At 55.0% G+C, this 13,250-nt stretch overlaps 1 protein-coding gene and 1 long non-coding RNA gene across 7 annotated transcripts in view; one reads left to right on the forward strand and one right to left on the reverse strand.

The window, feature by feature from the left end:
• LOC126510428 (uncharacterized) overlaps positions 1 to 13,222 on the forward strand; it is a 29,657-nt gene extending 16,435 nt beyond the window's left edge. The window contains exons 2-3 of one of the 4 annotated variants that reach the window (XR_007594390.1): positions 5,508 to 5,635; positions 12,865 to 13,222. This is a non-coding gene — a long non-coding RNA (uncharacterized lncRNA). The remainder of the gene's footprint in view (positions 1 to 5,507; positions 5,636 to 12,864) is intronic. The other 3 variants (XR_007594388.1, XR_007594389.1, XR_007594387.1) reach the window with 3 other exon arrangements.
• Wfikkn2 (WAP, follistatin/kazal, immunoglobulin, kunitz and netrin domain containing 2) lies at positions 931 to 7,685 on the reverse strand. Of its 3 annotated transcripts, none has more exons than XM_050156986.1 (4): positions 7,550 to 7,685; positions 6,697 to 6,848; positions 6,168 to 6,550; positions 931 to 3,686 (listed from the first exon to the last, which is right to left on the reverse strand). In XM_050156986.1, the coding sequence occupies exons 3-4, from the start codon at positions 6,360 to 6,362 to the stop codon at positions 2,166 to 2,168; spliced, it is 1,716 nt and encodes a 571-aa protein (XP_050012943.1). In that variant the 5' UTR covers positions 6,363 to 6,550; positions 6,697 to 6,848; positions 7,550 to 7,685; the 3' UTR covers positions 931 to 2,165. The 3 variants fall into 3 exon arrangements, with proteins under 3 accessions (XP_050012943.1, XP_050012944.1, XP_050012942.1); XM_050156987.1 differs by lacking the exon at positions 7,550 to 7,685 and adding an exon at positions 6,942 to 7,183; XM_050156985.1 differs by lacking the exon at positions 7,550 to 7,685 and having other exon boundaries at positions 6,697 to 7,183.
• Positions 13,223 to 13,250: the final 28 nt, after the last annotated feature.

Raw genomic sequence — 13,250 nt, forward strand, 5'->3', positions numbered from 1 at the left:
CTCCTGTTGTTATAGGTGAACTACAGTGGCACCCAGCAGGTGTGGCTGGGCACTGGGCACCTGCCCTTTGGGCTCTGAGTCTATTTGTTGGACATTGTGGCATGAGAGCAGGTTCAGCCAATGCCCTCAGGCCTCTAAGCACAGAGTGAGATGACAGTCCCTCCCTGGACACCTGACCAGGCTGGAAAATGACCATCACTCATGCCATCCTGATGGTTAAGTTTCTTGCTCAGTGTCCTTCAGTGATGGCGTGGAGTCCTCAGCCCCGCCCTCTCTTCTCTTAGGAAATAAAAGCTCCTTGCCCTCTCTTAAAACCTTCGCTGTAGGTGAAAATGGCTCTTCTAGGCTGGGCTGGACCTGGCCTGGATCCCTTCTGGGACGCACAGGGAACTGCAGGAGAGAGGTGCCTCTTTTGAGGGTCAGAGAGGCTATGGGTTCCAGACACTTGCAGTAAGTCTCCCTGGGGCCAGACGCACCGCTGCCAGCGCCAGCATCATCAGAACGCAGCAGGCTCCCCGAGGACACTGGACACCAGCCTCATCCTGAAGTCTAGAAGTCACAACTGAGCAGCGGCCTCCCCTGCTCTTGCCTCTCCCACCTTCTCACTTAGACTCCGCAGCATCAGAGGCAGGGTCTATGGCCCTGCTGCCCCACCGTCCTCTACGGAGCACTTAGACCGTACATCAGGGCCCTGGGACTCTCTTCCTCTCACTATGAACAAGTCACTCTGCCTTCTTGTCTCTGTTTCCTCCTGCTTATTCCACTGAGCACCACAGTTAAAGAGCCTCATAGGGGACCTGAAAATCTACAGTGTCCCCCCCACCACCCAAATATGGTCCCGTCGACCAGACTTCCCTCCTAAAAGGTCACCAGGACCAATGATGTGATTGCCGGCCCTTTCTTGCCTTCTCAAAAGAGCCATGCATGTAGAACAATATCACTATGAATTTTTATTTAGTATCGCCCTCCTTATATTTGAAAAAGACATTAGGGCATCCCACAATGACTCCTTTGGAGGGATGTGGACAGAATGAAGGGCTGAAGAGGGAACAGGAGAGATGCAGAGATGACCGAGGGGTTCCAAATCCTCTACCCAGTGCCTGTGTGCCTGGGACCAGGAGAAGCAAGCGATCTCAGAGCTGCCATCTCCAAAGGCTCCTCCCAGACCCCCGCCTAGATAGTCCCTCCCTCCTGATGCCTGTAGACATCCAAATTCACCACCAGATGGCAGCATCGAGCAATATTCCTTCTCCCTGGGCCCGCCTCAGCTCTGATTCCTGGCCTGTCCCCTGCCCCTCCTGCCTTTTGTCTTCCTTATTTCCCTTGCTACCAAAACAGATCCTGGGACTTCTCCAAGGAAGTCCATGGTCTATAAAAGCATACCGTCCATCAGATGGTAGTGGCTGACTGCTGCCAATCACCCACTGGCTCCTGGGGGATGAGGACTTGGCGGGTTTGGCTCTGCCAGGGGAGCAGGGCCACTCTCTATGGTCCTAGCACCTGGCACCCAGGAAGTGCCCACTGAACTGAGCTGAAAGGAACAGAAGCAACCCAACAAACCAGTGCAACTGAGGAGGGAAAACAGGGCTTTGGCTGGTGTGGTGACCTCAGGGACACAAACTGACTCCATCAAAGGCAGCCATTCCTGCGGCCTCCATTACGATAAAGTTATATCCTGGGTTGGACAGTGGCTTCCAATGGTTCATAACCCTTAATGGGAGGCGGTCTCTGATTACAGTAATGCAGCAGGCAGTGGGGAAGTCGTCTTAAGCAACCCTTGAACTCTCTGCTCTCTCCCCATACACCCCCTATGCAAGCTAAACCTTTTAACAGTGTAGATGCCCTCTCTGACCCTGGCTAGGAGACTGGCCAGAGGGACATGGGTCAGCAAAGGTGGGTGAGACCACTTCAAGGGCCCGCTCATGGGAAATAACTTACACGTGTCTTTTCTTCCCCAGCCAACCTCTCTCCCAGCTAAAAAAAATATGGACCTTCTGTCGAACCCAAAGACTAGAGATCGTTTTTTAAGACCTATGGTGGATTTCTTCCCACATGCTAGCTGAGCTTGCTCCGCTGGCCACGGTTGCCTAACCTGATCTCCCCCATTGGCTGACTGAGGGCAGGGGGTGGGTGGGTGGAGAAGGGTCAGGGTAGACGGGCCAGACTCAGCGCAAGCCCAGGAAATCCTTCAGGACGTCGCAGGTTTTCTTGTGCACGACCTCACGAAGCTTCCTGACCCGCCGTGTGCTCGACGCGCCCACGAAACTGTCGGTTCTCAGAATGGCCATGCCATTCTCCACCTCCCCCATGATGATGAGCGGGGTCTCACCCACTGTCACGTTGGGGCAAGGGCAGGCCCAGTCTACGTGAAGCAGCGTGACTTCCAGCGGCTCCCGGCCCAGAAACTTGAGGCCCATCTTCTCATCTTTTAGGACCTCATCCACGGTCACCAGGGCGCGGCCCGAGTCGGGCTCCTCAGTCAGCTCCGAGACCCTGCCCAGGATGACAAAATCACTTCGGCAGAAGCTGGTGACGAGTTTCTGCCGTGGCTTGCAGGCCCGGCAGTGCTGGTTGCCCCGTGGGAACGGACACGACTCCTCGCAGGCCTCACGGCTTTCGAAGTTGTTGCCGTTGCCCTCGCAGCCGCCGTAGACGAAGGACTGGCATAAGCCCGTCTGGCTGTTGTAGGCCCAGCGAGGTACGTAGGCTTTGCAGGGCCCCTGCAGGGCGGGCAGGCTGCACGTGGCCAGAGGCCCACTCATGCAAGCCAGCATGCAGGCCTCATAGGTCTCAAAGTGGTTGAGATTGCGATGGCAGTGGCCAAAAGTAAAAGTGAGGCAGTTGTTAGCCTGGGCGTCGAAGTGCCAGCGTGTCTGCTCCTCTCCACAGTCCTCACTGTCCGGAGGCTTTAGACACTCGGTTGCTGGGAAAGCCGTGCCATTGAGACTGCTCTCTGAGGTGGCCCTTGCCTGGCCGCCTCTGACCACTGACAACGGGAAGTCAGCCCTGAGGACGCCAGCAGCATTCTGAGCTGTACAGGTGTAGATGCCGGCATCTTGGAGCTGGGCGTTGTAGATGACCAGCTGGGCGATGTTGGTGACCACCACATTGCCACGGACGTGGTTAGGCCTCATGACCACATTCTCTCTGTCCTCCAGTTGTTTCTCCCAAGTGAGCTCGGGCCGCGGCCGGCCCACCACATCACAGAGGAAGCTCACAGTCTCGCCCACAGTGACCGACTGATGGACAGGATGGTTGAGCAGGGCTGGGGCTGCCATGTCCATCCCCAGAGTCTCTGGAGAGGCCGTGGTAGGATGGGCAGTGGTCTCAGGCGGTGGAGGGCTGGTGTTGGGCCAGGTGAAGTGGTAGCGGCAGGTGACCACAGCCAGGGAGATGCCCTTGGAGCAGGCCTCGGCATCCATGTAGCAGCGGTTGTAGTAGGTGAGGCCGTCGGAGGCACAGGTGAAGCTGGGCTCCTTCTCACAGCGGTCTTTGCACTTGCACACGGGCTGCCCGTCCCAGATGTCACACTCCGAGCCCTGCTGCAGGCACATGAAGTGGTCACACGTGGCCTCCTTGGGCATGCCCACAGGGCCCTTCTTACCTTTCACGTCCATGTAGCGGGCTGCCACGCAGCTCTTGGTTCCACACACGTTGGGGCAGCACTTCTCATAGGTCTCACACTCCTGAAAGAGTCACAGAGTTTTGAACAGCAAGGAAGCAAGAACAGAGTCTCACATCAACCCTCCCCCCCCAAAAGGCTGGGACATGAGGACTCGTGTGTGTGTGTGTGTGTGTGTGTGTGTGCATGTGCACACGCACAAGTGTCTTCACAAAGCACTTAACGTCGATAAGAACCCCTGTAGACTCAGCACCTACTGTCTGTCCGGCTCCTGCCCATCCTTCAGTTTTACCACTCTCTTCCAGGCCCAAGGGGGTACAACCACTATTCCCACCTTGAACAGAATCTGAAGCACCGAGAGGTTAAACAACTCGCCCAAGATCACAGAGCTGGGAGTGTGGGAAGGGATGCACCACAGACCTCTGAAAGGGTATATATGTGCCCACTGTCATTTTCAAAATGAGAACATAGAGAGGCAGAGAGACTACACTCAAGCCACAGAGATGAGAGGTGGCAGAAAAGGGCTGCAGGCTCTCTTAAGTGGGATCCTGAAATGGAACACCATATGGTTACCCAGATGAAGGCTTACAGCGTGAGGCTGACTTTTTCTCTTTTACCCACTGGGGGAAGGATGTGTTGGCTAACGTGAAGAGGTCACATCTGGGCCCATGTTCAAGGCTAGCTACAACTATCTAGAAGACCCCCCCCCCCCCGCAACACACACTGAATCCGGGATGTCAGAGAACCCTGGTGACCAGAAAAAAAAAAAAAAAAAAACAGTCCCCCTGTGTGGTACGAGCAAAGCCTTGCTAGTCTGTAATCTCCCTCTGACTTCTGTGGAGCCATGGAAGGCTTTACTTTAATTCTTCAAAATTAGCACATGCCACTAGAGCTGACACAAACGCGGTTGCATGTGGCGCGTTGCACAATGTCACACCGTGCAGCTGGGCGGCTGGCTGGGCCGCTAATCCTCCACCAGGTAGTGGCTGTGTGAAGCAGTCCCCACCACCCTGGCCCCTTGTCCTTCCCACTTTGATTCCAGCCCTTTTGACATTCCACACGAGCTAAGAGGGGGGGACAGCCCCACCCGGCTGTGTGGAGCCGCTGCTTGACTTCTCTACTGTTTTTCCCCTTTGGGCTTAGAATAAAGACTTTGTTTGGCAGCCCTTGTTTGGCATAGGGGTGGGGGGTGGACAGGGACAGAGCAAACTGGTGACCAGGAAAGCCTGTTTCTTGGCCTGAGGGCTATTCTGTTCCAATGTGGGTAGGCGGCTCCCTCAGGACCCAGAGGTCCAGGAATGGCTGGACACTTCAGAACCAGAACCCTTGGGGACCTAGTGAAGGAACCCTGGAGGGGATATTTAGAATACTTTCATTTAAAGACTTACAGTGTCCCCATGGGCTACCTGGATCCTTAGCTGCACTCCGGTGCCTTCTCCAGACAGCAGACAAAGTCAGCCAGAGTTCCACTGTCCCTAAGTGCCACCTGATTCCAGGCTAACCAGCATCAGTGAAAAGTTTCTCTGAACGTAGTCATCTGATAGTGTGAGCTCTCTGGGTGGCAGAATTGTCAACTTTCCCTGGTCCTTCTTCCTCAGCACCACCAATGTCTACACCTGTCTTGAGAAGCCTGAGAATGGTCCCCCGGGGAGAATGAGGCAGAATCCACTCTCTCCATGGAAACCCCATGCCTTCCCAGTGTGAACAGCTACTTTCAGCAGCACTGGGACCTCCCATGTTCTTCAGTGATGCCTCCATTAGACCCAAAGCCCTGGGAGACTATGAGCCACCCTCAGAGATGACCAGGCTGGAAGTGGCCACACTGAGGGCAGGCATGGGTTAGTAGGCACGGGTACTGTGGTAAACCTATGGACTTTTCTTCCAGCAGGACTGGACAAAGACGGCCCTTGGAAGAACCCACCGGGTAGCCAGGGAAGAATCATCTGGGAGTGGCCTTGCCTATGGCAGTGTCCACGAGGGAGGAGCAGATGGGAGCACTGAAGAGCCCAACAGGTGGGAACTCAGTTAGTTTTCTTCCCAGGACACTTAGAGTATTTGCACAGACTAGCTCCCACTCAAACTGCTCAGCAGCCTCACCGCTGTGTGGCCGAGTTCCAACCCGGGAAAGGGCCTAGAAACCGGGTATAACGAGCTGCAGACACAGCGTCAGGTAGGCTTCCAAGCCAACATGTCCCTCCCTGGCTACGGCACCTCTCTCACCTGTGAGTGGTTTGCTCCTCATCTACCACGCTGTTATGTTATCCCAATACACGGCATGTGCCCAGTGCCACTCTGGCCCACAGAAGCCCTCAACGAACACAAAGAGGGATGCTCCAAGGTGGTTTGGATACCACGCCCTCTTTCAGGTCTCAGCAGGATATAGGCAGACATCAACCCCCCCCCCCCGTTTGTCTTCAGGTGGGCAGGGTCTGTCTGCGTTCCTTCATGTTCCTGGAGGCCCTCCTGAGTCATCCCCACCCCAAAGCTCCCACACCATCACAGACCCACTTAATGGTCCATCTCAGGCTAAAGGAGTCCCACTCACCTGGTCAGTTTCACACTCTCGCTTGCAGGTGCTCTGGGCATCCACCCAAAGGTTGGGGTTCATGTCGTTGGGGCAGATGCCCGCATGGGAGTAGCGGATGGGTGGCAATGTTAAGCCTCGAAGGGGTGCCCCCAGGAGCAGCAGCAACAGCAGCCCCCAGTGGAACCAGAACGGATGACACCCTGGGACCCTCATGGTGCGGTCTGCAGTGGCCACAGGGCTTTCCTGTGATGACACCAAGGGCTGAGGCCCACCAGGGCCCTTCTTCTCCAGGGGCTGGCACACCTGCCCTCTTCACCCCAGCAAGTCTCCTTGCTGAGGCTGCTTGCTGGCTTCAGCTGCTGTGGCTGCTTCCACCAAGTGCAGCCTGCTGGGCTGTGAGGCTTCAGATAAAAGAAAGGTCTTTGGAAGGAAACTCCGGTCCCCCCCCCACCCCCCCCAACCCCGGGTGCGCAGGGAGAGGAACACGGCAGGGGCTCGAGCCTGGATTTATATCCTGGGCGCACCACCCGAGTGGGAGCGAGCTAACCTGATGTCTGTCAGAGGCAGGCTGCTGGCGCCTCTGTCCCGTGGCTGATCACAGACGGGTTGCAGAAGGGGGGAAAGCTGGAAGCAGTTTAGGCAGCGGTCTCTGGCACGGTGGGACACCTGCTTGTTCTTGACTCCAGGAGGCCTTTAACCCTTTCCAGGGACAGAAATGGCATGTGCTTTGAGGGGAGCTGGCCCCAGGACACGCACGCTCACTGTGAGGCAGGTTTGTTTCCCTTTCCCCACCTCCTTGGGGCCAGGCCCCCTCCTCCTCTCAGCCACCTCTAAAGAACACACAATCGCTTGTTACGAGGAGGGACCTGAGCCGCTCTGTTAGCATCGCCCGGCTCGAGAGTACATTTGAGAGCAAATGACGTGGAAAAACAAGTTCACGGCCATTCAAGGGCGGGCCAAGCAGCCAGCGCTGCGCTGCGTAAGCTGACTCCCACCCAGGGCACCAGGTCCCCTTGTGGGGGGGTATGCACGCGGGCAGCACCCGCATCCCTGTGTTACAGGGTTACCAGCAGTCCACGTCTTAAGTTCCAACTTCGGTGAATTCCCCCAAAACCATTCCAGAGAGACATACCAGATATGGTCTGGCTCCCCTGGGCTGCTGGGACGGATTCACATTCCTCGCTCCTCTCTCTACACACTTGTGGAGTCCAAGAAACCGGTGCAGTCACAGTGTCCCCGGACTCCACTACACCACCACCGAGCTGCCCTCACCCAGTGGCCACAGTGGTCCCTGCTTGGTGAGCCCTTGGGTGCCAGGTATTATGGACATGGGGTTCCAGGCTTCTGGTGGAATCTGCCCAGGGTCCTCGGAAGCACCAACTGTGCCAATCACTCCTTACCCACTCCAGACTCTCTAGGGCGTCAGTTCATCTTAATCCTTGCTGCAAACTGTACGTCCGGTTTGGACTCAGGCAAGGGATGCACAGTGAAGCTAAGCAACTCCCCCTGTGTCACACAGCTCCCTTAACATAGGAGGCCAGGGCGGCAGCTTGTTGGGTGTGGGCAGGGCCTTTTAAAGCCACCCCTCCCCCACCCATCTGCCGGAACGGCTGTCAAGGTACAGCCTAAAATCTGTTTTTTTACAGAACGGTCAAGAGGTTTTCGAAAATCAAGGGTTATATTTGTGGGGAGGCCCGGGAAGAGAGACGTTAAGTTGACCGGGAGGTTAGAAGCAATCTCTGTCTCAAGAGCTTGAGGGTATCTCGGAGTGATGCTCGGAGTGATAGGGAGGTACCTTTGTGAGGATAAGCCAACAGGGATTGGGGAGCAGACTGGGCTGCAGTGCTTAAGCAGGGAAGTGGCTGGAAGGGGGACCCGAGGCCCTCGGCTGCTCTCTTGATAAACTTGAACAACCACCTGCAAGATCACCTAAAGGTTCCTCCTCTTCCTAGGTTGAAGTACTGGCTTCTCCCGTTCTGAGCCAACTCCTTCCCATTGCAAGGGTCTAAGATCCGTCTTCTCTGCTGAAGGGCTAGCGAGGGGTGTCAGGTCTCTATCAAGCTATCAGAACAAACCTCCCTCCGAGGAGGCCCATGCCAGTAAGGCAGCCAGACAGCAGGAGAGGCCGGCTGCTTTGAAATCCCTGTAATGTCAGAAGCCGTGTCCCTGCTGCTCAAAGCAGGAGCCGCCACACAGCCCTGCCCTGGCTGCGGCTTGCTCAGCTTCCCGACACCACAAAAGGAAACAGACAGTGGCAGCTTTCTGCCCAGCACTTAGAGGAGAGAGTGTCACAAGCCATCATACCAGGACGCGCGTTTGGAAGGAGGATGCTGGGTGCCTGATGGGTCTGCCGAGGCCATGAGTGGGATCTGGGGGAGAGGAGAGGAACGGGAGAGACATTTGCACACCCTCTCACCCATTTTTTCACTGGCGACCCTCCTTGCAGCCCCAGGAGACCCCTGTTCAAGAGAGGAAGCTCAACAGGAAAGGCAGGCTGGGCCTGCCAAGTCGTCCTGGGGAACCACGAAATTCTCAAGTTCACTCTTATAGTGCGTGCCCCACCACCCTGAGTCCCTCTGTGACTCCCTCACACCCAGGGAAGGAGGTTCCCGCCACCAAGTTCCACTGGGCCCCAAGATCCTCACTGCGAGTAGATGTTGGGCTGAGCTGCTAGGCAGAGGCCCGGCCTCTGGGTGTCTCAACCACTGAGGGTGAGAGGCAGGAGTTGCCTGCTGGGCACTGGCCTGTCTTCAAGAGCCTCTTCCACAGACAGCTATACCCTTATCACCCTTCAGGGTGAACTCGGGACCTGCTCTGTCAGTGAACTCTAGGTGACCCTTGACCTCAGGTTCACCCTGAGTTTCCTGAGCAAGTGGGGTCATGACAGGACAACACAATAGTGACACCATTACCCAAATTAGCCAGCCCCACCTTACCCCTCAGCAGCAGAGCCGCAGACCACCCAAAGGCCCGGAGGAGCCTCACAGACACAACCCTCATCCACAAGCCAGGCCTCTTACCTCTCATCATGTCTGTCCCCTCTTTCCCTATCCCATCTCTCTCCTCAAGTGGTTCTTAAAGTGCCTACTATGTGCTTTGCAGACATCTACAATGGTATGTTCAGTTTGCACCAAGAAACAAGCATTTCAAAAGGATGATGATGAGCCCAGGGAATATGGGATTGGGGTCCTCACCCTGCTGAGGGGTAGGAGAGAGGGGCTGGGCTTGGGGTTTGTGCCTCAGGATGACACTGAGTAGGGCTTGAGACTGAGCAGCCGTCTATAAGAGGAAAGAAGGCAGTTTTCTACACCCCTCACAGAGGCCCTGGCCCACAGCGCTGGCCTCCTCGGCCAAGGCCCTCCCTTTGTGGGGCCCAGGCTCCAGGAAGGGGAGATGAGGGCAACTCAGCAGGTTTAGGAGGGGTGGGGGTGGGAGCTGCCCCACGCCTTTCGAAAGACAACGCTAGCAAAGACAGACCCACCAGCAGCTTGCTCTGCTCCACCCTGCCTAGGCTCTAGGTAGGGCATAACACCGTCCCTCGTGGGAAGCCAGTCCCAGGGAACCCTCTGGCCCTGTGTCTGGAAGGATCCAGGGAGCAGGAATTGTGATACAGAGAAGACGTTGTGGTCCATGAGGTGTTCAGACGGACAGCCCAGGCCACCTCAGCGAAAGGTTCATTACCCAGCTGGGGACCCCCTGCCCGAGCGGCCTCAGGCCTGGCTTACATTACAAGGCTGCATGAGCTCTTCCCTCCAAGAGAGGCTGCACGGAGCCTTGGAATAATTATGGGGCCTCAGCAGATGGCGGAGGCGGATGGGGGAGGCCTTCAGCTGTGGGACACGTGACCCGCCGGCATCTGTGTGGAACAGGACCTGGGAGTGTCCAGGCTGAGCTGAGGGTGGTAGGGGGGTTGGCACTGAGTCAAGATCAGGAATTATGGGCTTGGGAGGGGTGGGGCACAGTCCAGGGAGGCCTCGTGTTGTTGCCAGAGCCCCTGGACACTGGAAGGATCAGTGTGGGTCCCAAAGCACAGAGGCACACCCCAGGCATGCAGGGCTGGGTGGCTTTGAGAACTTGCATGTCCTGGGGAGCTTAGCACAGGTCCTGCCCCTCTGTGGGACTTGGGCCGAGCCACATACATGGAGCAGCGAGCAGGCTTGGCATTCACATCACTTAAGGGAAGACTACCTCAAGTTCCCCATCTGAGGCCCCTTCAGCTCCCGCATCTGTGATCCATGTCCTGATTCCTCCAGATTTGCACTGATGGTATCGGCTTCAAAAAGCTCTGTGAAGCCCTCAGCCAAGACAAACAAGGGCGGGCAGGCCAGAAGGTGTCTGCTCCCTACTCTTCTCTGCCTGAGGAAATCGAGTTCCAGCTTTCCCACACCTTGGGGGGCAGGAGGGACACTGCAGGAGGAGCCTGGCCTCCCTTGCATTTAGGCCCCCCCATCTTAAAAGCTCCCCGTTTCTACCTTATTCCTGCTTCTTGTTCATTGAGATGACCTCAGGCCTGGGGGTTCCCTGACACTCCATGCTACCCAGCAATGGGGCTCATGTTCTCTAAAGCCATCTGTACCCCTGAAATGCATCTCATCATCAGTGTACCCCACTTTGTGTGCACCTGCATGTTGTACATGGTGTAGAGGGGGCCGAGCCAGGATAAGACACAGTTCTTTCCCCCACTGACTACTGTTGCAAGATTCTGGACTGACAATAGTCCCTGCATGCTGAGGATGGGGAAAGCATCCAGCGCGGACCACCGGGAACTATGTCTCAGTTGATATCAGCATAACCATCCCCTCCCTCACCCCCACCCCCAGCAGCTACTCTCCTCAGTCAGACCTTTCAAAGCCCCACACAGCTCTTCCCCTTCAGCCTCCCTCAGACCTTGTCCTCTGGCGGGGACTATTAGCCCCTAGACAGCAGCTTTCTGACCCCTCTCAGAACCTGTACCAGAAAGGAAGCTCTCCTAATACCCAAGGACCAGGAAAGCAACATCCTGACTGCAGGTTCCCAGTATAGTTTGTAAATAATAAAGCAGAGCCAGGCAGAATGGCAGCTTACAAAGTTGTATGTTCACTGGAGTTGGGTTGAAGGGTGACCCTCAAAAGGTATCTGCATATCCCAACCCCAGAACCTGGGAATATAACCATATTTGGGAGAGAGCTCTTTGCGGACATGAAGGGTCTTGAGACTGTCCTGGATTGTCTGAGAGGAACCTCCACCCGATGGCAAGTGTCTACACAGGACACAGGAACACACGAAACAGGAGAGAGACAGCCGCAAACTTGGGGAAACCACAGCCAAATGGAGAGGCAAGAGCTTTAAAGGAAGCAAGGACCAGCAGACATGACTCTCTAGCCATTAGAACGGGGATGAGGCAGGCACTGTGTTCCACACCACCAAGTATGTGGTGCATTGTTAGGGCAGCCGCGCTAAACAAACACACCTGTCTGGAACTCTTCAAGGGCCTTTCTAGTGATGGTTAAACGGCTGGCATAGCAGGACCCGCCCTTCTCGGTCCCTCCAAATAGCTTCTCTGGAGCACATTCTCTTTTTTATCAGGTTTATATCCCTCTCCACTTTTGTTTTTGCTCAGCCAGGAGCCACAGCTTCATCAATAATAGAAGGAACACAGACTTCAGCGTCAGCTCCCCTTTGAAACACTGGTAAATAATTAGGTCCTCGTTTTCGGATGGTTATTGCTAGCATCAGCCCGGCACGTACATTATTAACCCGCACCCTTCCGCTTGTGACACGGCCAGTTCTCTCTCTGTAACTCACACTTCGGCCCCATCAACCCCTCCCTCTCCTCGTGCCTCCTGTGCAGCTGGAGTCTGTGTGTTTTCCTGAACGTCTGGGACTGCTTCACCTTGAACTTGGAATTCCTCAGCAGGGACGAACTGTGCCTGCCAACAGAAGTCCTCAGTCTTGAGTCCCTCACAAATGATGTCGTCAGGATTTGAAGTTGAGCCTTTGCAGATATTTGGTTTGCAGACAACGAAGGTCTTGCTAGATGGTGGCCCTAGTCCTTCCTGTGACAGTCAAAGACCTAGTTTGGACAGTTTCCCCAGTCAACTCTGCTTTGCTTTTCTGACTGGCTCTCTTTTATTTACTGAGTCAGGGTCTCTCCGTGCAGTCTAGGCTGGCCTGGAACTTGTGCTCTTTCTGCCTCAGCTTTTTGAGTGCTGGGGGTGTCCCACTATGCCCAGTAAGGTTTGACTCCCTCTCCCGCTTTCATCCTCTCCCTCCCTTCCCTTCTCTCTCTTTTCCACAAGGTCTCTCTATAAAACCCAGGCTGGACTGGAACCCTTTATTTAGCCCAGAATTACAGATGTCAGCTATCTTGCCTGGCTTAGGGTTCTTTTTAAAATGTTATGATGGCATTGTTTGATTCTTGGAAACTGAGGGTCAGGATGTGTTTGTTTGTTTGTTTATTGGTTGGTTGGTTTGGTTTCTTGAGACAGGGTTTCTCTGTGTAACAGTCCTAGCTGTCCTGGAACTCGCTTTATAGACCAGGCTGGCCTCAAACTCACAGAGGTCTGATTGCCTCTGCCTCCTGAGTGCTGGGATTAAAGACATGCACCACCACCATTTGGCTAGGATGCGGTTTTTTTTATTTACATTATTACTGTGTGCCTATGTCTGTGTGAGCATGCATGCCATGGCACCTGTGGAGGTCTTTGGGAGTCAATTCTCTCTCCTTCTATTACAGGTTAATGGATTGAACTCAGATCACCTGGTTTGCCCACCAAACACTTTGGCCCACTAAGCCATCTCATCCACCCAGTCAGGATGATTCTAGAAACTTTTAAGGAAGCAAGCACTGAAGGGAAAGCAAACTGAATAAAGTCCATCTTTAATCTGCGGTCTTCAGGGGAAGAAACTCATAAGAAGTCCAGTATCGGCAGGGTGGTTCGGTGAGTAAAAAGCACTTGCCATATATGTCTGATGACTTGAGTTTGATTTCTGGGACCTGCTTAGAGCTGTACAGAGAAAGCCAGCTCCATAGGGTTGCCCTCTGACCCCACACGGGTGCTACAGCAATGCTCTACCTAACTAACCACTTACACGCACACTACTAAGTAAACAAATATTTAA

Source organism: Alexandromys fortis, unplaced genomic scaffold (genome assembly GCF_014885135.2).
Source record: "Alexandromys fortis isolate MF-2015 unplaced genomic scaffold, M_Fortis_MF-2015_v1.1 scaffold_31, whole genome shotgun sequence".
In the NCBI taxonomy this organism is placed as follows: Eukaryota; Metazoa; Chordata; class Mammalia; order Rodentia; family Cricetidae; genus Alexandromys; species Alexandromys fortis.